A 24,048-nucleotide genomic window follows, 5' to 3' on the forward strand; every position below is an offset into this window, starting at 1 on the left:
CAGACAAGAGGCGTTTCAGAGTGGGATTCAGGGCCCGGGGAAAACGCATTTCCTGCCAAATAAAAGAGGGCAGTGTGCTCGCAAATAAAAACCCTGGAAAGCCGAAGCGAGCAACGGGGAGGGAAATAACAGGAGCTGAGCCAGCCGACCTCTGCACAACCTGGGCAGCCTGGCACCAGGCCCCGCACACACTCCGTCTCCACTTACACTTCTCCCTGCCGAACATACAGTATATATGTATAAAACCTTTATTTCAAAAAGGGACTGGGTTGCTGCTATCGTTCACCTTCATTTGAGGGCCTACAAAAGCACCGCCATTTATTAGGTAGAAAACCTTCTGCTCATGTTGTAGTTAATAATATTTCAGGAAAAAATTATATTAGTCCTTCTTCATGTTTGCAGTGAACATATGCTTTGTGTAGCGTCATAAAACAAAAAAAAAAAACAAAAAAAAACAACAAAAAAACCAAAACAGCATGTAAAAAGATCCGTCTTTATTATTCCAAAAATGTTTGTATGTTGATTTAAATGTCTGCTGAAAATAAACATATTATTTTATTTTCCAACAAACGATAAAATCTTAATGGTAATATTTATTTGTATATGCAGCCACTTCATTGTTTGAGAGAACGAATTGCAACTTGACATCCAGGTCAAACGCATTCAATCCATAATCCAGTGAAAACAAAGAAATATAAATAAACCGTTAAAGCTTATAGACTATACATTATGACATGATGACTACTGAAATGTAAAATGCATCATCGCTATCTGACGGTAAAATAAAATCAATATTATGTTACGAGAAAAAAGACACAAAGACACAAAGGCATCGAATGGTTAGGCCTAATCTCCCTCACCATAACAAAGTACAAAGGACATAATTACTTCATTTAGAAAAGCAAGGTGACCAGTACTAAAAGTAGAGGTGTATTTCTTCCACCATTGGGACTCAGTCGCAGAGCACTGGAGTGCTTAAAAATATTTCCTCATTGGTTGGACAGATTTGGCCTTAGGCATTTGGATTTTTCTTCATTAGCTGGATGTCTGCATCCACCATCTGTTTCACCAGCTCCTGTACAGGGACACCGGGGTCACAAGTAAACACTTCATGATTATAAAGAAGAGGTGCTTTTAAAAAGGCTGCCAGTTTATCTGCAATCACAGGTAGAAAAATGTGGCCCTGCATAGGCTAAATGCAAAAAAACTTAATTTGGGATTTACACTGGACGCATTCATTGACTCTAGGAGCATTTTGCACAAGTAATCAGATATGGTAATTAAACTGCTTTGTTTATAACATTGTGGTTTAACACAAAGGTAGGACTTAATAAAGTAATATTAATGAAGATGAGCATATTGCTTAACACCTTCCACCAACACACACACACACTAAGACCTATTTTGGTAGTACAAATATAACAAATACACGTATACTGCAACATTAGCCAGGTGTATTTTATAACAAGAGTAAAATGCGACACTCACCTCAAAAGTCACCTTTGGCTTCCAACCCAACTTCTGAAGTGCCTTAGTGCTGTCACCTTGTAGGTAGTCCTGTAGAGAGAGAGAGAGAGAGAGAGAGAGAGAGAGAGAGAGAGAGAGAGAGATAGAGAGAGAGAGAGAGAGAGAGAAAGGGAGAGGGGAAGAAGGAGGGAGAAGGAAAAACAATTCATCAGTCATGTTTGATGGCCACTAGAGAAGAAGGCCAGTTAACTCTCAGCCACGCAGCGGCCGGTGGAGCTTCCCCTCCTGATATAAAGACGGACTGCGTTCCACCCGCTATCCAACTTGACATCTTCACCAGGATGCATGGGACGGAGGGCTATGATTTCTCTGTCTCACACACACACACACACACACACACACACACAGTATCTCCTCTCTCGGGGAAAGGGAGGTCACGGAGTCTCGCTGGCCATCAATCCCAGACTCTCCCCTCCACCCCCCGCACCACCACCATTCTGTCCAGACAGCCCCCGTCGGTGCCAGAGCATGATGAATTGTGGGACTCTGGTGGTGTAACCCCCAGCCCAGGACCCCCCCCCCCCCCCCCCCCCTCCACCCCTTACTCTTTTTCCCCTGTTGTGTTTTGCACCGGGTTCAAGATCCAGCGAGACCCTGCCTGAGACCACCAAAGAGACAGTTTGGAAAAAAAAAAAATCCTTTCCCTGTATGTCTTCTTTTTTTTTTTTAATGCTTCCTTTCTCTCCTCTCTCTCTCTGTCTCTCTCTCTCTCTCTCTCTCTCCCCGCCTTCTCGTTCCCACTTTCCATCTCCATTTTTCTCACTCCTGTTTTCTCTCCTTATTTTAACAGTCGTCTCTGAGTCATTAGTTATACGGTTTGTGTCAGAAATACATATGTGGGCCTCAAGTGGTCTAATAAAACATTCTGGTGAAACCTGATACTGCGGAGTCTCCTTGTTTTCTCAACTGATATGTGCTGTTATCACGACGCTATTAACAAGCCAATGAACAATCCTGTGAAGTCCTTTTGAAGAACGGACAACAAAGGTTTCCATTTTGCTTTATTTCTTATATGTCTTTTTTCTTCTTTTTTTTTTTAGAGATCCTTAATGCAATAATCACTTTGGTGCGTTCTTTCTTCAGCCAAGAAGTACATGCCGGTCTCTCTCTCTCTCTCTCCCTCTCTCTCTCTCTCTGCATGGAGGTTGCAATGATATAAAAAGAGAGCACTGTTTTATCAGACCTCTTGAAAATGTCTTTTCTGGGTGATCTTATTACAGTGGAACGCTCACAGCAGCACTGGCGTGTCTTAGCGCCACGGTGGGCCATGCATAGTTCAGTCTTTTAGAGAGCAGGGACCCACATCTCAGAGAGCCTCCACAGCACTCCATCACACAGCAGCAGCAGCAGCAGCACCCCCCCCCCCCCCCCCCTTTCTTTTGATTACACACAAAGGCAAACACACTGCACACACACACACACAGCGAACATGTACAGGCACACACTGCTTCTCTGTTTCTGTCTCCCAACTTTGTCGCAGGTTCATTTCGATATTATTGGGACACAGCTGAATACTTGGTTCAGTACCGGGTGAACGGATTTCTATAAGAGCCACCTTTTAACTCCGTATGGTCTACATACAGTATGAGCCAGCAGATGAAAGCTACACTCCATTTTCTCCCTCTGTAATAGCCAGACAAACAGCTCATTCTCATGTGAATAGCACTGTACATTACTCACATTCGCTTTTGGCTCCAGAGCTATAACTGGAAACATTTTCAGACTAATTACCTACAGCAATGGACATAATTCATCATGGGGCTGAATGTAATTATTATATGGTGACTTACTCCATAATTACATTAAATAATCCACTTGCTCCATAATTATATTGATTATGCTTTGTAATGGAGAACATTTCTCAGCCTGCATAAAAGTAACATCGGCTGGTCTTGTCACGAACGCTGCAGCGGGCTTGAAGATGAGTGTTAGAGCTGATAATTCTTCAGTAACACCTAAAACTGATTCGAAACTCATGTGGCTCATGTCCTCTCATACAGCACGTCATTACGTGCATCGTAGGAAATGTCGTGTACATTTATGATGTGACTGTATAATATAAAACAGCCCCTCACATGAAGGCCGATTATTACTATTCACACACATATTATGTCTTCTTGAGTGCAGCAGTGGCAACAATGAGAATTCAGCTACATGCTCTCTCCGCTGACCAATTACAAATCCTCAAGAGACCCAGACACAGGAAGCACCACAGCAGCAGTTTTGTCCTGTATCATCATCATCATGTCTGGCCCGTGAAATCTCAATCATCTGTTGAAATGAGACTGTTTGCTATGTCTGCAGTCTCGCCGTACAACCGCACGGCTCAGCGTCCAGGACTTTAATCCGATACCTGCTCTTTTTCGACCAGGACTTCTGCAGGTGACAGACGGTCTCAGTCTCTTTCACGCTCGCATCCATCTGCCGAGCCGCTCACGCCGCTCAGTGGAATAAAAGCCGCTTCAAAACTGCTAACAAGAGCGTTCTGCGGCCAAGTCAACTCACCCCAAACAGAGCATGTAGCGAATAATTCAACATGAACTACTAACAGATGGGGGCACAATATAATCTTCATATGGATCCGATTTGGAACCGAACCCAACGTTGTGGTACATCCTGTTTAAAGTAGCGCTCTGCCCATGTCTGAAAATATGCAGCAGTGATAATAACAACAACTAGTACAAGAAAGTTGAAAATTAGCCGTGACAAAACGTGTCTCTCACCCTGAGAGCATTATGTACATTTTGGAGAGTACATAACAACTCACTAACAGGTCGTTATTATTAGTGAGCACTGTTTACAGTCTCTACATGATGCTGTGCATTATGGGTAGGAGCTACACTAGCTATTATGGTGAAAGAAGTGGAAATATATTGCATGGAATGAAATGAGACGGCATCTGCACAAACAGATATCACACGTCAACCAAACTTGACAAAATGGAGATAAATATACGTTATACGTATGAGTCTGGAGACAGAGAGTTATTCTGTGTTATATTATGAAGTCCTATTTGTACCAGCTATTACTATTAACCATCATCACCACCATCATCATCTTCTTCCCCATTAAAGGTGAGGATCCATTTGCACTCCTTTGCTAATACTTTCAACGTCTTAACTTCAGGACCTGCTCGGCAACCATGTGGCATATCTTTCCCTCCCTCTCCCTTTCTTCCATCTTTCCTGCCACTCTCCACTGCGTACGATCTAATAAAGAAGAAAAGCCATAAAAATAATCCTTAAAAATATAAAAGTGAGAGACGTATAGTGTGTGATCACGGCCCATAAAGCACGCAGGCAGTTAAAGGCACTCAGAGCAGGCATTTAACGCGAAGGAATTCTGGTATCACTGCAAGGCCGGTCAATAAATCACACAGCGCACCGGGGCGAACCCCCGAACACATAAAGGCACAGATACAAACCTGCACCAGCACACACACACACACACACGTATGCATGCACATTTCGCTCACACACAATGTATGGCCTAATTCTAAATATGTAGGGATATTTAAAGACGATGCTAATGTTTTCTCTAAATAATTTTTTTCCTATTGGACACACTCCCACTTATGGGAGATAGATCAAACGTTCTCATGAAAACAACTCTCATCTCTCTCTCCCTCTCTCTCTCTCTCTGAGGGTTGCATGCTGGGAGGCTGTGATGTGGTTTTGGAAGTCCAGTAGCAGCGTCTCTGGTATTTGTACAGTAGTGGACATGAGGCTGCACATACGGAGACATCAAACAAAATGCGATAAAGCAGCAGAGAACGGCGGGAGAGGCTGGAGCCCACGGTCCCCGCTGTCCCCTGGCAGACCCAGATGTTCCGACCAGACCCAGATGTTCTGACCTTTGACCTCGGTAAGGCTGGATGGATGAACCCACCCCTGATCCTGGGCTTTTTATACTCAAGTGGACCGCGGGACGAACTGCTATTGCGACAGTAATGGGGACACGAAAAAAGCAATGAAAGGAAAAAAGCGGTTCCTCTAGCCCCGATGCCACTGAATGATCTGTCTGCAGGAGCATGGAGGCTGCCACATTCACTGTGTGGCCAGGTGTGTGAGCCGGGTGTGTGTGTGTGTGTGTGTGTGTGTGTGTGTGCAGGTGGGATACGCTCACAACCGGCTCCATCATTCCTCACCATTCAGAGCCGGAGTCACAAATCTGTCACTGGTCAATTTCTACCGCACCTCCGCCAGCATCGCCTCTACTTCTCACTTCCTTTTTAACATAAAAGGCCCCCAGTTTCAGAGAAAAAAGAGGGATGGATAGAAGGAGAGAGAGTTAGAGAGAGAGAGAGAGAGAGAGAGAGAGAGAGAGGTGGGGTGTCTCTAGCATTCTAGGACAGTATTAGCCCCTCCCAGCCAGATGTCAAAGGTCAGGATTGCCGTGTTTTTCCAGTGTGTATGTGTCGTACTGCGTGTGTGTCCGTGTGTGTGAGAGAGAGAGAGTAGAAAGAGTAGAGAAAGAGAGAGAGATGTGTAAATTATGTGAGCCAGGGAGAGATAGAGAGAAAAAAGAGAGGCAGATAAAAAGAGAGAGATAGATAAAGATAGACAGAGAGAGAGAGAGTAACATTCAAAGGCAGAGAGAGACAGAAAGAGAGAGAGTGAGTAGAAGAGAGAGACAGAGAGAGAGGGAGCTGTGTGAGTTATAGCTCAGGTTTCCTTCCCTGACTCCCCATGCAGCTTGGCCTGCACACAATGTGTTAAGTGACCTCTAAAGGGTGGCCCTGTCACCCTGACGTGCATGCAAACCACACACACACACCCACACACACGCACACACACACACACAGAAATGACAGCCTCGGATTTTACACGAGTGAACGTCTTGATTTGTAGAAGGACAACGCAAAAAAAGCAGGAAATAATTTGCGGGAAAGCAGGAAAATGGGAATCTCCATTGGAAAAGAATAAGAGTCGAGCGCTTTAAAAACCAAAACATCACATTCCTGGAAACGACTTGACGGTGTTGTCATTTCACATTATCTCTTCGTCTCTCTCTCTCTCTCTCTCTCTCTCTCTGTCCCCCCCCCCCCCCCCCCCAATCCCGCCTCTGCTGTGATGATTGCTCTCCATCAGTGCTCATTAAAATTCCTGGGGGAGCCGTGTGATAAATATTTACGCGGCTGAGGACACACTCCACACACACTCTAAACACACTTGAGCGGCTGGATCTAACTGCCGATAGCGCTAAGTGCCCAGAGGCGCTGGCAGTGCTGCTGAGATCCGCAGCCCGCCACACAGTTGTGCATGTGAGGCACTTACTGTCAAGATAACCAGAGGAGGGGGCAGATTAATGGTCATTAATCGAGGCCAACTTTGTGATTGTGTGTATCTGTATGTCTGTCTATGTGTGTGTGTGTGTGTGTGTGTCCGTGTCCAAGTATAATCTCTTAATGTGTGAAGTTTATGGAAATGAAGAGGAAAATATCACACATTCACACATCTGGATGTACGCGCACATATGCATACTCAAACACACACACACACACACACACACACACACACACACACGCACACACGATAACCACAGTGGAGCTGGACTCCTCACTACTGTTCCACAGGGCTGTTGGTGGTGGAGGGGGGTCATGGATCCCCCTCCTCCCCTCCTCCTGTATTCTATTATTCCTGCGGACGGGAAACAGATCATAATTCCTGGAGTCAGCAGAAAGCTGGAGACTGAGAGAGTGAGTGAGAGGGAGAGATGGAGGGAGGGAGGGAGCGAAAGAGGGAGGGAGAGAAAGAGGGAGCCTCAGGTGACTGCTCACTTCTGCTGAGGTCAAACAGAAACTGTGCAATAAAGTCATTCTGAGTGAAAAGTGAAATGTCTGTTTAGTCTGTTTGTATTGCTTGTGTAAAATCAAAAGTTTGGTATAATACAGCTTGTGTGTGTGTGTGCATGTGCATGAGTGTCTGTGTGCGTGCGCGTGTGTGTGTGTGTGTGTGTGTGTGTGTATGTGTGCGGTGTGTGTTTAGTATTTCTATCAGCCTCTGGGTGTTTCATATTTCAGGAGACATCAAAGCTGAACATGATTTCCCTTCTTTAAACAACATTCTTTACAATCCACACTACAAAAAGAAAGAGAGAGAGAGCGCAGAGAGCGTAGAGAGAGAGAGAGAGAGAGAGAGAGAGAGAGAGAGAGAGAGAGAGAGAGAGAGAGAGAGAGAGAGAGAGAGAGAGAGAGAGAGAGAGCGAGAGAGAGAGAGAGAGAGAGAGAGAGAGAGGGGGGAAAATGTCATCTAGCCTTATCTTAATTGTTGTGTAATCTAAGCAGTGCACTGAGGGACCTGTCTGGGCTTTGACACCCCGGCCTCAGTGTTTAGGTACTGATGATGATTGCTGTGGCTTCTAGTGCTCTAAGTGTTGAGACGCATACTGTCTGAACTGGACTTTTCATACTGAGCCACAGTGCGAACCCTGATCTGTGTTTGTTTGTGTGAATGCTGGAGAAAATAAAATGTAGCCAATAATGTGCGGTCAATATTGTGTTTGTGTGAAGGCTGGAAGACATTAGAAGAAGAAAAAAAGTGCCCTAGCCTTGGCCTGTATCACACGAACAATCTGCATTCAGTCACCCACTAGCCCCCATACACACACACACACACACACACACACACACACACACACACCAATACATACATACTCCATAGGCTACATACCAGCCCCCATTTCCAGAGCTGTTTTGCCACAGGTGACAGAGAGATGTGAGATGTGAGGGGGAGTGAGAAAGAGAGCTGGAGATGCAGAGAGATGAGTTATGGCTGAGGGATATAGGGCACAAACATGAATACATACACACAGGCAGGCATACGTGTGCGTGCATACACACACACACACACACACACACACACACACACACACACACACACACACACACACACACACACACACACACACACACACACAGAGGATATGTGTGCTGTGCTCTCGGTGTTGTTGGAGTCAGGGTTAGGTGAGGTGGTTCCACTAGAGCTCCACACAAAGCCTGCTGTCTGCAGCTCTTAGCTCCCAACACACGATTTATTAGTCGCTCTCTCTCTCTCTCTCCCTCTCTCTCTCTCTCTCTCCCCCTCACCTCAACTGCTCTCTTAACATGCTAACATACAGCCGCCTCCCTTCTCCGTCTTTCTCATCTGCCATATCTCATTTTCTTCGTTCAGTGCAAAACGAGTGAGCGCTGGGGTAAACTGAATGCTGGGAGTTCACACACGCACACACACACACACACACACACACACACACACACACACACACACACACCGTTTGGATTAACCCTATGAGAATGTGTGTGAGCCTAGTGTGTGAGAGCGAAGCCATTCAAAGATTTAGTATACTTTTCTGAGCAGACACACACAAATGCAGACATACATGCATACACACACACACACATACGCATACACACAATGGTTACTACAATGTCTGATATGCTTTTACAGGCTGCTGAATGATTTCTATAACAACATGTTCTCCATTTTGTAACAGATATTGACGATTATGCAGACTACTACTGTATAGTTTTCAAACCAAACAAATAATCATCTCGATATAGGCTTGCTGTTGTGTGTAGACGTTTGAAAATCCACATTTTGTAAACTGCTTTGGTAATATTGTTTCTGACAAACAGTCATGCCAATAAAGTTACTGAACTCCAATGAATTGAACACGACAGGGATAGATAGAGTGGGGAAGAGAGGGAGAGCAGTGGAAAGAGAGAAAACCAGGCAATCAGAGAGAGAGAGAGAGGGAGAGAGAGAGGGAGAGAGAGCGAGAGCTTTGAGGGGCGTGAACGGGCATGCCCATCAGTCCTGGGTCAACGGATCTCAATCCCTGCTCCCTTGCCTTCTTTCCCCTCCTGCCACCCCAGTGTGGAAGAGGAGGGAGAGAGAGAGAGAGGGAGGGGAGGAAAGGCGAATGCAGGGTGGTGGTGGGGTGGGTGACATATCGGGAGGACAAGGGAACAGTCTTCTATAGGCTACATCTCCTCCGGGATGGCGTTTCCTCTCCTAGCAGCATTCCTCATCTTATCAGCCGCAATAATCTGCCGTTCTCATCGTGCCCAAACAGGGAGAGCCAGAACCTGTGTGTGTGTGTGTGTGTCTGTGTTTGAGTGTGAAAGAAAGAGAGAGAGAGAGAGAGAGAGAGAGAGAGAGAGAGAGAGAGAAAAGTCAGTCTCATTCACTCACTCCCTCACACTCTTAACTCTCCGTTTCTCTCTCCGTGTCTGTTGGCTGGTGATAGAGTGATAAGGCCGAGGCAAAACAGCGAGCCGTCCGCCGCTCAGAGGAAGCGGCCACTCGGTCCCCGCCGACGGAGCACGCTCCCAAATCCACCGATTCACGAAGAGGGGAGGGAGCGAGAGAAAGAGAGACCAGGGTTGAGTAAGGGAGGGAGGGAGGTGAGGCGAAGGTGGGAGGGAAAGGAGCTGGAGGGAGCGCAAAACGACAGACAAGCTCAGAGAATGATTGAGTGAGAAAAAGAAATAAATTGAGCAAGAGAGAGAGAGGGAGGAAAGGAGAGAGAGAAAAAGTAATGTGATGGAGCAGCCTTAGGGTTATAGGAATGTGGGGGCTCCTGAGTTCAGGAGGGTTCGAAAGTGTGTGTGTGTGTGTGTGTGTGTGTGTGTGTGCGCATGAGTGTGTGAATGCTAGAGCGACTGAAGAGAGCAGTCCAAGAATTAATTACCCAATCAAGATAACAAGCCAGGGAAAGACATTAGAGAGGTCACACTACAATTAACCCCTTAGTCTAAACCACACACAGACACATGCACACACACATACACACACATGCACTACGAAAAAGTGTAGTGTGTGGCAGAGGTGGAAGTTCATTGCACACTACTGCAGACTATGTAAAACACCTACAGAGAAACGGTGAATGAAACCACGGACGACACAACCTTTCCCCGACTACACAATTCTTTTTCAGCATATCCTGAATTCTGTTATTTTTGGGGTCGGGTGTGTGACTCTACCTGTGCTGTTACTATTCCAAAAACCCTGGCAGAATTCAGTTGTTTACAGTGGGATATTGAGTGAGTCGGGGGCTAGAGTGGAGTGGAGTCGGATGTGGTTCACACATTCCACCAGAGACTCAGATTACACTGCAGGAAACACCAGCCCTGCAAGAGACACACTGCCTGACTCGCTGATTTATAAACATACGGCTCTATGGATACACACACACATGCTCACACAAAATGCACGTGCTCACACGCACGCACACACACACACACACACTCACTCACGGGGACGCACATAAAATCTCAGAGACCCGCTCTGTGCCAGCGCTGCACCTCCATCCCTCACTCACTTTCCTCCTTTCCTTTCCTTCCTTCCTGCCTTTCCTGTCATTCTCAGACTCTTAACTCTTACTCTCCCCCGCTGTTTTCTCTCTCGCCACAAGACAAGAGACACTAGAGGAGTATTTGTGCAGAGTGTGACATCATCTAGAGTGGACCGCATTTATCAGTAGGTCTTTCAGACTGAGGAAAACCACAGTATCCTGCCAGGAAGACAAAGGTAAAACAAAAAATACAAAAAACACCCTTAGGTTTCTGGTCCATATTGGCCTGTTCATTACTGGGCCATTAGGGCAATCCCATTCAGGGGAATAATCTTAAAAAGTTCATAACCCTCTTTATTTAAAGGTGGTATGTATCGCATTTTAAGATCAATAAATCATTACCTCATTAATTTTGAGACATTAGCATAGTTACTGTAAACAAACAAGACCATCGGTGAGAAGACTGGCAGCCTCTACTGGCCTCTACACTGCATTTTACATTATGAGCTACTGGGTCATGTTCCGTGGGATCTGCTGGATTGCTGTTGTTCCAGAGCAGTTTCAACTTCATGTTAGCTTACACTACCAGTCAAAAGTTTGGACACATGCATTTTCTTTAATTTTACAAATTTCCACATTTTAGAATAATAGTAAAGACACCAAAACTATGAAATAACACAAATGGAATTATGCAGTGGCCAAGGAAGTGTTAATCAAATCAAAACTATCTAATATTTTAGATTCTTTAAAGTAGCCGCCCTTTGCCTTGATGGAAAGGCAAAGGCTTTGGAAAGAAATTCATACATAGGCATCAACTTCACTATTCATATTTGTCTGAAAAACAAATTTCAAGCATTTAAGGGAGTAAGTAGCAACATCCTCTTTGTGGCAGGAAGCAATGGTGTTTATGGGAAATGTAGTCTTAATTTTGAGAAACACCAGCACTAACAATCCCGCTGGCATGAGATAGAGGCTGCCACTCGTCTTGACCGTGGTCTCACTTGTTTACGGTAATTATACCATGGTATCACAAATAATTTGACAATGAAATTCTGATGTTTAAAAATGCTCCACGTCTTTATATCTAAAAGGCAGATTGTGCTATAACTGTCTCACGTAGCACAATCCTCAAAGCAGAAAAAAAAGACTTAAAACATATAAAATCCTTAAAAAATCTAATAGCAGTTCCAAAGGGAGCAGAAGGCCGTAGTGCAGCCTGGGGCTTTGGTCTGAGAGCCTGCCGGATCCTCCTCATCTCTCCTCTCCTGCCGAGCCTCTGTGCATCTGACAGTCCGGCGGCCATGTGACGAGGAGCCGCTCAGTGGAGAACTCTGGGTAATCAAGCCCAGCTGGGACTAGGGGGCAAAGACACGAGCTGACATAACCCACCCCTCTTCTCCCCTCACCCACAGCCCCCACCCTGTCAACAGGGCTCAGGGAGGGAGGCCTCTCTCTCTCTCTCTCTCTCCCCTCCCCACTCTCTCTCTCTCTCTCCTCTCCCTACTCCTCCTCTGGCAGGTTTCTCTCGTCAGGCCCTGTGCCGAATAAGGCAGGCTGATAGCGCAGGAATCCTGGCCCGCAATCCCCCGATGCTCCCTCACTATCTCCGGGTCAGACCACTGCCAACGAATTACTGTAAGGTGCTGAAGACGTGCTCATCCATCACGCCGCTGACACCGGGGCACAAACACAGGCAAACGCACACGAACTCAGGAGGAGTGAGTATGCAAATAGGCTACCTAGAGACAAACAGACGTTCAGTCCGCTGGATGGCTGCCCACAGCCTGAAGCACAGAGACACAGAGACTTGGCTCGGATAGACGCGCGTTCCTCTCTTAATAACAACTTATTCCACTGTTTGTCACCATCCTTATCAATGCTCCTTTATATCCGCACACCTTTATATCTTAACGTGGCTCCATACTCTCTCTTTCTCTTTCCCTCTCTCTCTCTTTCTCTCAGGGAGCAGTACCGGGTCAGTCTGTGGGTTGGACTGCTGAGGGGCCCAGGGTGGTTCCGCTCCGACGGTAGGAGGAAACTCCTTCAGGAAATACCAGACTCCCAGGCACACACACATACACACACACACACACACAATCCAGTGTCTCTCTCTTTCTCTCTCCTACACGTACAGACTAAAGCTCCTGCACAAAATCCTCGGGACAAGAGGCCCAGCGGTCCTCTTTCACGTCTCTACTGTCAGACTGAGCTCCTTATTCAGAGAAGCCATCAGGGAAACAGAGAGCACAGTTCTGTATGGTGCAGTCTAGTCTAATCTACTCAGGTAAGGCTGTGAGCACACTCAACTTGCGACGTTATACAACCCAGTCTTTGGCCAGCGGCCAGGCTTTTTATGGCATCAATTACAGCTAGCTTTAACAAGTCAGCTCAATTAAACAATAAATCATCGTAAAGCCAAGTGTCTGCCACAGAGCGCCCAACCTCCCCGCTCAGCCTAGTAAAAGCTGATTGAGTCTTTCCCTTCCTGAGGAGTGACAAAATGTGCTAGATTTACACGCAGGAAAACGGACACCTTTAAACAGGGTTTTGCAAAATGAACAAAAGCTGTTGGGTCCTAGCCCTGGTTCTCTAATCTTTCTTACACAATTTTGTTCTCATTTCAACTTGGAAATGGACTATACACTGCGAAAATATGCATATCAAGTAGTTTTGTCCAGTATAGAGTCTAAACATGTTATTTTACTTAAAATAAGTGAAAAAATATGTGTGAACAAGTGAAAGAAAACAAGATTTTAAGACTAAATGACTTATTATGATGGACATTTTTGCATTTTTGAGTAGGGGAAGAGAAGAAGAGGAGAGATGTGCGTCAAAAAATTAATTCCCTCCTCTGACGACACTATTCAAATCCTAATAGGTTAGCAATGACGCAACAACCCCGGGCTGTTTTGCATGCTTCTTGGCCGTTGATCGCTGTGACGTTTGGCCGTTCTTTAGAATAAGTGCTCTCGCTCGATAAGCTCCCTATCATTTTCATATTTACTTGAAATCTAATTAGGGTTGAACAATGAAGGAGCAGAAAGAAAATAAACACCAGATCGATGAGGAGATAAAAGCATGCAAGTGGTGGCTGATTATAGAACAAAAGTAGCTGTGATTTCGTCATACTACCTGTTAGACTTGACGTCCGTCACTGATTTGACCCACAAACCTCTGCTTTGCGTAATGATGATAAGACACACTGGTAGAGCCTGACTATCCCTGCTGCCAGTTGTGCAGGGCAATGTGTTATTTTAGGATTCTGACTGCACTGTCTAATGGATTGTGTGTGTACGTGTGCATACCGGTTGTGACTGCAAGCATGCACGTGCACATAAATTTAATTTGCTTGTACTACATGTGTTTCAATATACTGTGTTTGTCTGTGTGTCAGTTGTAGCACTGTCACTGACCACGGGAAGTTCAAATCAGTGGTGCGGCGTGGCTGCTAACTTCCCTTTCCCCTGGTGACCTTCTCCCCACCTCCCTCCACAATAGAGATACCAGGATCACATTACCGACTCCGAGGGTTAAGGGTCAATCCCATTTTTCAGCCCTCTCCGTCCCTTTTCCCTGCCAGATCCTTTCCCAGGGGTTAAAGCCTCCTGTCACCTAAATTCACATCAGTTCACGCGTGGCGAGGGAGTGGTATCCGTCGGAAACCCTCCGTCTTGTCTCCCACACACACAGTGGGGTCTCCCCCCTCTACCCCTGCACCCATTTCAGTGTCCCCTTGACAGACAGCTCTCTGATCTCGGGGACCACTCACACAAAGAATGGGACGTGTCTACAGACATGTTTAAAACACTGCTGGCCTCTTTGTGTCATTGTGTTGGTGTGTCTCCGTTACACCCTCTGTGAAAGCCTGTGTGTTAGTGCTGTTGAGGCTCAGGTTACTGGGATGCAGCACTGAGCCTGCCATGACCTCCCACAAGGAAAAGCAACTAATAATACATGTGGGCAATTAAAAGATAAACTAATAAGCGTCAAACAAGTCACCCAACCTGATCTACACATAGCTGACAGCAGTGCCATACCTTAAATCATATTATATCCTCTAAAGTAAACCACACCCATATCTAACATGTGTATGTGGGTGCATGGTGATTGCAGTGCGAGTATGAATAGTGTGTGTGTGTGTGTGTCTTTCCCTGAACACAAATCTGCTTTTGATTATGTTGTGGTTCCTACAGTATATAATCCCTTTTAATTACAGTTTGTGTCTGAACCAAACACAGAAGCAAGAGCTTAATGTCAGTAAAACTGACAGGTAATCATCCTCTCACACCAATGCACACTCGCGCACGCACGCACCCGCACCCACCACACACACACACACACACACACACACACACACACACACACACACACACACACACACACACACACACACACACACACACACATACTCACATTACAATCACAACATACACACACAAACACTCAAGTATATTTAGCTCATAACAAATTTCCTCACTTGTTCTGTGTGTGTGTGTGTGTGTGTGTGTGTGTGTGAGTGAGTGTGTGTGTGTGTGTGAGAGAGAGAGAGAGAGAGAGAGAAAGAAAGAGACAGAGAGAGAGAATGGCTTCATAAAGAGGGAGGGATAGTGTACACTAGCAGAGAGGAAGTCAGGAACCTGACTGGCCAGCATCAGATAAGCAGGCCTATGGAAATGTGAGTGCAGAGATGACGAACACACGGCCCAACTGTAGAGGGGGAGCTGTCGTTACCATGGCGACACATCAACCCCACCTCTCATCGCCGTGACGTCTGAGATGAAGGTGAAAGAGATACAACAGGGTCCTCGCACTAATGGTGAAGTGTGAAAACCATGGAATTATTTTATTGCTTTTTAAGCACTGAGGACGTTTCATGTCCACAGGATTCATAAAACACTTCAAATGCTGTATTGTGTTTTCAAAGGTGCATGAAAATAGAAAATCAGTCAGCGTTTGTCAACTTCTAAAAAGTTCACTTTTTTAGAGATGAAAGGTTTTCATTGGACAGCAGCTGTATGAGTGACTCACATGCAACAACATGCAACAAAAAACCACAGCGGAGAGTTTGGCCATGTGTGCGTTAGCAAGGCATTAGTCTAGTTTTTTGAGTGCAACATCGTTTTGGAAAGTTTCTGAGATTTGATTCGCTTAAAAACAGTCCTAAATATCTGTGGAAACTGCCTGACAAGCTGTAATGTATATTGACATTCTGAACTTGTGACAAATTTCAACGAGTGAAAATGAGCAACAACTTTTGCAATATTGTCTTTTATCATTCCCTATCATTTTCCAGCCAGAGCAGAGCAAAGCCCTGCTGCCAGCGATCCTTCCAGAGAGCACAATTCCAGGTGAGGGAACGTGAATGGCTTTACTGTGAACCGTCTTGGAAAGGACACCCAATTCCTCCCTAATATACGGAAACCTTTTAAAATAATGCTAATATTTCATGCTTCCTTTGTGTGAAAGTACTGTGGGACTCTGCCAAACATCCAAACTCAGCGCTGATAGCCCGTTTCGTGTGTCAAGTGCCATAAATTTAGCCGGCGGAGCTCGACAAAGCTTGTTCGGAGGATAAATCATGCTGCTCATAAAAGCCGTTTGGTTCTTTATGTCTGTCTGGTGTTCAAACGTTCACCTCAATCCATCAACGCGGCAAACTGCTGTCAGAGCGCTAAGGCCTCCTTACCTCGCGTTTCCCCTTATCACTGGCTTCTACTGAGAGGAATCTGAGGAATCCTGGAACTCAGTCTGCTCACTGACACCCACTATGACAGGCCGAAACACAGAGAACACACAGCCTTTAATATGTCGACTAATTCATGACACATTAAGCGCCAAATGGATCACAGATGCTGGTACCAAATATTGCTGCTGAGAAACAAGTGTTGAATATAAAAAAAAAAAAAAAAACGATACTTGATAAATGTGTGTCTAATTTGAGTTGAAGGAATGTGGGAACTATGATGTTAGTACGATAATAAAGTCATAAACTGGCTCACGGCCCACCGCCACCTCGTCTCTTTTTAAGACCTATAGTACAGTATGGGAACTCCACCCAGTGAAATGGGCCCAGAATGCTGCCTCAGCACTTCTCCATCCAAACGGCTGCGGTTCAGCTAGAGGTCTCTCTGCCGCAGCCCAGAGAAGAAGCACCTCAGCTAGCCAGCAGTCCTACCCAACCTCCTGGCTTCCACCCCCGGCCTCTAACTCACACCACAACACTGCCAGAGACATAAAGCAGGGTAGTAATGGCCACTCAGTCCGTCCCTACCAACCTGACAGGGCGGCGTTGTCCAAAACTGTCTTTAGCTAAATAAAAATCGACATTATGAAGGTGAATACCTCAGACTACTACCTTGCAATCAGAGTCTATGAATTCAGTCCAACACACTTAGCGGGTCAGTGTCTTGGCAGGTCAATGTCTCTGATTGATTACCTCTGTAGAAGCCCTGTAATGAAAGCAGAGTCCATTAAGAAGTATAAAATGGAGAGGCTGGTGGTTTGAGAGGAGCCTCCAATGCTGTGAATGGCCTCGCTGTCAAGATGCCTGGAGAGGAAAGAGAATTCCAACCTAATACTGGGAAACTCTGAAATAGCCGCCATATTTCAGGCTCCATTAAGCAGCAGATATTACACAACAAACAGACCTACTGTTAAAATCTTCTCTGGGGCACAGGGACAGAGGTGTAAAAGTTACTGCCTGCCATAAGCCATTATGTCAGCAGCGCACACGTGTATGCACACATACGCACGGGAAAAAAGCAGGGCAATACCTGTTTTTCTCATTGTTAGGATGAAGAATTTACTTAATAGCGGGATATGACAAGGTGGTCTCTGCAATATCTCTCTCACTCTGTGTGTGTGTGTGTGTGTGTGTGTGTGTGTGTGACTGCGCGCATTTGTGTATCGCCTTGCATGCGAGTGTGACTGTGTTCTGCAAATTTAGAAGCAAAATGCAGTAAGTGGCATGGAGGTAAGATGGGGTCAAAATAGAGACACCTGACAGCCACCCAAACACAGCATGTCTTCTCTTCATCCAATCAAGAGGAGAGAAACTGCAAAACTCAGTGTGTGTGGAGACAGCGCTACAAGGGTCCTGGGAATGGATTTATGAGGTCCAGGCCGCCAGCGTGGGGGAAAATGAAACCCAACACCAGGAGTGGGCTTCTCACTCCCGTCAACCAGCTTTGGTTCAACGGAGCCTGAGAAAAGACACCATCCTGGCCTCCAAATGAAGGGCCCTGCTTGCCCTGCAGGATTTTATATTTTAGTCATTTAGCTGAGGCTCTTATCCAGAAGAACTTAGACTGAGTGAGCGAGTAAGGGTTCAGCGTCTTGCTTAATTAAGGGCATTTTGACAGGACACATGGCTGTTGCTGGAATCAAGCCAAATCAACCAAAGTAGACGTTATGTTGTTTACTTCCATTCCAGTCTACCTGTTATCTGCCCTGCGCTGAGCTAGACTAACACTGAGATGCAGTTATAAAAGTAGTACCACTTTTTACATGCATGCTGCACTTCTGTGGTCGTGCTGCTCCGCCCGTTTACATCATCCTACAACTATAATATAGGATATGGCGAGTTTCATTCTAAAATGAGATATCCACATTTAACTCACTCTTACAAAAGTGACTGAAAATTAAAACAAACGATGGTACTTTTAAATGCTAGTAGGAAACTAAGTCTTTGGTTGACAAAATGATAACACTGTTGTTGCCAAGCAGACTGGCTGAATAGCTAAGACATATTATAGCATCTAGCGTTAAAGGAAAAATCCAGACTTAAACACTTTTAGACTGATGAGAAGCAGCTATTGGTGATGTAAATTTAATTTCTGGCATTCTGGGAAACAGAAAATCACTAACTGAAGTAGTAGAGGCAGGTTACAACACTTCATCGCACAATAACGAGGAATGTATATATCATAAATTGATGATATCCAACAGTGTAAGAGTATCCGAGGGTGGAGTTAAGTTTAACAATGCAAAACATTATTTGGTGGCTTGATCAGTCAGGTGTGTCTTTCTCATGTTGATGACCTCAACAGGCAGGTTGCCTCTCCTTGCCAACAGTCATAAAGGTTACCACAACAGCCTATCTATTTATTTCTCGGGATCACTAGAGCCATTGTCTGCGCTTCTGATCAGGATCCACTGATGAGAGCGCCGATGACGTACGAGACTGTGTATGAGAGTGTGTTTCTGACTTCTGTTACGCACATCTGACTGCTGGAATGACAGATATCCAAAGCGAAGAAGGAAGTTGTCAGTGGTAGGCCGTCAGATTTTCACACACACACACGCGCACACACGCACGCACGCACACACACACACACACACACACACACACACACACACACACACTGCAGTTGATAGATGCTGAGGTGTGGTATGTTGACAGGGCTATTTTTAGGGTTGATGTGAGAGCTTTTATTCTTACCGTCAGTCTGGATTCAGAGAACAGGTAGGGCTCTTGCTCTGTCAAAACCTCACAGGTGCAATCACAACCCACACAATGTCACGTATACCAATTCTCTTTCAATTTTCTGACGCCATGCTAACTCTTTCATTTCACATTCTATCTTATCTCGATCATCCAACACAAACATTTCCATTTCCATTTTAGGCAGCACTCTTATCCTGGGCAACTTCGAATGACGATATGACTGTGAAATGAGATTCAGTGTTCAGCTAAAAAAAGCCACTATAAATGCTATTAAATAATCAATGATTGCACCAATGACCGCCCATCTAGCATGTGATCTGATGCTTAGTCCGCTATGGGAGAATCATAAGACTGTAGATGCAGCAGCAGGATATTGCACAGGGTCAAAGAAAAGATAAGACCAGGATTTATTTGACCTCACAGATCAGTGTCTCTCCTCTCTTTGCATGAACAGAAAGATAAACCTTAACCTGGAATGATAAACTCTGTATATTTTAGTGTGTGTATTGTGTATGCGCGCACGTGTGTATGATAAATAGACTCTGATTCACACAGGCCCATGCAGCAGAGGTATGTAGCACTTTTGCTTTCAACGTTTGTTAGGGCTACACAAGAATAAACTTGCATCTTTAAAACAACTGGGCCCGTAATTTCACATTGAAAGTGTATGACTGCACCGAGGGGAATGCTTGTACGTGACTATAAAGAAGTGTAACTTTCATTTGCATTTCATGACGCATGGGAACCTCAGCCCGTGATTCCTGGTCTGTCAATCAAATCAAACCGCTGAGACGAACAGCATCTCACTCATACCAGCGCGAACCACAACAGTGCCATCAGTGTGATGATGATGTCACAGCGTCGGTTTCAATCATTAATCTTGGCGGGGTGAAGGAAGTACGGTGTTTTATGGTTCTGGTCTTTACAGCTGAGTGGGTTGATAGTGGGTGAGGGAGGGTCCAACTGTCTATCTACTTGTTCTTCCACTTAACAGGAATATAATCTAGCCTGGAAGGGCATTCCTATGCACTCACTCACACCACGTGTTGCATCACTCCAATAGAGACACAGATACAAACGTAGGACAGACAGAGCGAGGAGGTGCACTGAGAGAACGACAGTGAAAGAGTTATGCGAATGAGGATTGGGAGAGAGAGATAAAGACAGATGGAGAGACAACTTCCCATTTATCACCACCCCACTCCTCCTCCTCCTCCTCCTCCTCCTCCCCAGCTCTCCTCTGCATGAGAGGTTGGAGAAAAACCACAGAGCTGTCAGTCATCTCACAGCAGTTTATACCCTCAAGCGACACATGAACTTGGAAATATGTCAGCCGAGCTGCATTAGCACAGACACACAAGCACGTACACGCACACGCACACACCGACACACACGCAAACACACGCACGTATACGCTTGTGCACAGACACACACAAACACCAAGGTCCAAACTAGGACTTAATCTAGGCATAAAAACATCTCATTTATAATGTATGCCTCCAAAACTAACTGAAACCAAATAAAAATCTTACATAAATATTTCAGGTTTCAGCTATTTGGTCACAGCTAAAATGAGAGAAAGGAGAGAACCATTTAAAAATTCCCATACCAATGATCAATCAAATTAAGAACATCTTAAGGTGACTTGTAATTTGCATTTATTTTTTTTAAACTTTGGACACATAAAATTGCTGTATTGGACACATTATGCTATTGGACGTATTAAACACAAACTGAAATTAATTTAAAAAATAAATAAGAAAATATTTCTGAAATGAAAATCAGAAAACTAAAACTAAACTGAAATACATTTCAAAATATCTGTTTAAATCATGTCTCTCTCAAACACCACATACATCCGTAAACACACAAAAGATTATTGTACATAATCCATTATATTTAACAAATTCAAACAGACTCTTTTTTTGTCCAGCTGCTGCTGCTCATCTTCTTCCTTGTCCCGTTGATTTAACACACTTTTAGCCCTATTCCTGGACTATGTAGACTAAATATAGAAATGTCTCACACACAGGTGATCAGTTCCATCCCAGTGAATTTCTCAACAAGGTCCAATCACACAGAGAGAACCGGGCTAGCCACCATGCAGAGGAAACCATTTGACAACACCAACAACATCCATAGCCACGGTATATTACCTGGCAACCAGAAGTAATCATAACCATTAGAGCATAATAAAGCAGGACACACCTTTGCTATGGCACAGTCAGAGGACCTTCGCCTGAGCCAAACCTCAGCACTGGCAGAAACCCACAGGGTGACACCTCTGATTGACAGCTCTAAAAAGCCAATACAATGGAAACAAACAGCAGCCATCACAGTTGGTGTAGTTTGACTGTGCCTACCTGTGCAGCCCACAGCTTTATTCAAAACAACCTTGACAGGCTGAATAACTGACAGCCTCAAACCACAGTGCTTTTGCTTTCACATGTGAGTTAATCCATCTTGCGAAAAAAATAGTAGCGTTATTATTTTATAACCAGCGCGTTTCACATCCAGAAAACAGCTACGTGCGCCTCGACACAACTTTCCATGACCGCAGACAAACACGAAGCTACCTCTGCAGCCCGGGGGTGTTGTATCCATGTATATACCCGATAAACAAACACTCACACACACACACACACACACACACACACACACACACACAACCCTACATGTGTTACCCATAAGAATGATCTCCCCCACCCCCAAAAAAATCTGAAGCACACCTGCACATTTAACACCCCTCACCTCCTGCCCCCAGTTGCTCCCTCCTGTCCCGAGGGGCTGGGGAGATGAATGAGCTCATGTCAGACACATACACTGACAGGACTAATGATGAATTACACATATATTAGCAGGCTGCCTGAGGACACCCTCCTCTCACGTACAGCCACTTGCATGCAAACACACAGCTTCACATATCGCCCACGCAGATTCAAGCTTTCTTACACCTACTGTTAAATTAAAAAAGGAAAACGGTAGATTGAGAGCCAGCTGAGTCAGCTAAATCGGTAATGAATGGACACACACACACACACACACTCTTGATGACAGCCACTTCCACTTGAGGAGGGACACAATGCTGAGCTGTGAGCGCGGTGTCACTCGCTTCCTGTCTCGAGGGGTCAGAGGTTAAACACTCTTCATTCTCTTTAAACCCTACCATAAACACAGAGAGACAGTGAGAGAGAGCAGAGAGAGATTATAGCACTGTAACTGAACCATCGCTCTTGGCGTTATCCCCACGATCTTTACTTTTTATTCTCTCTGAGCCACACCTATCCTAAACAACAGAAACCACGGGCTCTTCAGCTTTTTCATCCTAGCACATTTCGTAAACAAACAAGTCACTTAGAAACACTATCAACATAGAAACATGGAAAGCCACAGAGAAATTTTAATATATGTGGTCCTACCCTGGGACCAAGGCTCATGAACACATACCGTCTCTCTTGCCAAGTTTGAATCCACCAGAAACGCCCGTGTGACCGACTTAAGATCACAGCGCATAGTTGGAGAAACACACTGGCATGAGCGATATCTATCCGTCAGTCTCACCTCATCCTCTGCAGGGTGTGAGGCAATTCTCAAGAAATGTACGCATTAAGTATCTTGCTTCATAAGTCACAGTGAAGCCTGTATGGTCATGTGACCAGACCTCTTCTCCTGGATCAGTATTCTTACCTTGTCCTCACATAGCGAGCAAACACACTGTCCCCTCCTTGTGCCCACGTATTCAAACAGTCATCCATCTGCAGTAGCAATGGTGTCGTATTAGATGGGAGATATGGCAATGCTGGAGCGGAATTGTTTCCTAATGAATGCTGCCCAAAAGTTAAACTGCGGCTTACTGTTTCTTGGCTGACAAAGTGTCGACGAGTCACCGCTGGCTGACTCGCCTCAGTTCCTCAGACTCATGGATAGAGCAGCTCTGTTAACCAGTTTGTGGAGCTGCTTGCAGTTTGGATATTGGGTTAGGAACGTGAATGAGTGAGCAGACAGACACAAAGAGTACAGGCCCAGGTGTGTGACTGGTCCTTCCCTCCCCTCAGCAGTCAGTCAGCAGGGCCTCCTCGCTAATCCTCCACCATCACTCAACTGGATCTCAGCTCTAATCTTGCCGGGCCAAAGCGCAAGCAGAGGGGCGCTCCTGGCTTTCAACTGGGAACCTGACAGCTAATCCCGGCCACAACACCCGGGGGGTAACACTACACCCTCCCCAGGGAGCAGCCACAACACCCCTGGGCCACAGTGATGACAGAAAGACCTCCCAAATGTCAGAGACATTAAACCATACACTTCACACCTAGAGAGAGAGGGGGGGATAATCCGCTGGCTCCTTTTACGATCTGGACCAACACAATAATATCAATAACCTTGCTTACTGTCTCCTACAGCTTTTCGACACAGGTACAGGCACTCAGACTGGTGAGCAATGACACAGACACTCTTCTCCCATACAATCAACGCAGCTCTTCTCTCAGCAGAATGACCTTACTAGCAACGGGTGAGTGAATACAACACAGGCCCTCACCATTAAATAAAACTATTCAAGGTTGCATGCCTGAATACGGGCGCTTATTGGCAGGATATAGCCTACATTACTCTTAGAGAGGCTGGCTGGCAAGTTTCCAGCTGTTAAAAAGCATATGATAAGCGACCCATGGCTGTCAACTGGGCCCGTTAAGGCTGACAAGTCTATGGTCCCAGACACAATGGCCGGCAATCAGATACATGCAGAGAAAACACTGGCATTACATTCATATTAACGTTAG

The 24,048-nt window shown here is 45.3% G+C and overlaps 1 protein-coding gene across 1 annotated transcript in view; it reads right to left on the bottom strand.

The window, feature by feature from the left end:
* Positions 1 to 478: 478 nt before the first annotated feature.
* The window catches only part of gmds (GDP-mannose 4,6-dehydratase), a 121,638-nt gene continuing 98,068 nt past the window's right edge, over positions 479 to 24,048 (bottom strand). Inside the window, exons 10-11 of the mRNA XM_071918403.2 lie at positions 1,489 to 1,557; positions 479 to 1,075 (exon numbers count right to left, since the gene is read on the bottom strand). Of these exons, the coding sequence (XP_071774504.1) occupies positions 1,013 to 1,075; positions 1,489 to 1,557 (132 nt within the window). The 3' untranslated portion in view covers positions 479 to 1,012. The remainder of the gene's footprint in view (positions 1,076 to 1,488; positions 1,558 to 24,048) is intronic.

Source organism: Centroberyx gerrardi, chromosome 9 (genome assembly GCF_048128805.1).
Source record: "Centroberyx gerrardi isolate f3 chromosome 9, fCenGer3.hap1.cur.20231027, whole genome shotgun sequence".
In the NCBI taxonomy this organism is placed as follows: Eukaryota; Metazoa; Chordata; class Actinopteri; order Beryciformes; family Berycidae; genus Centroberyx; species Centroberyx gerrardi.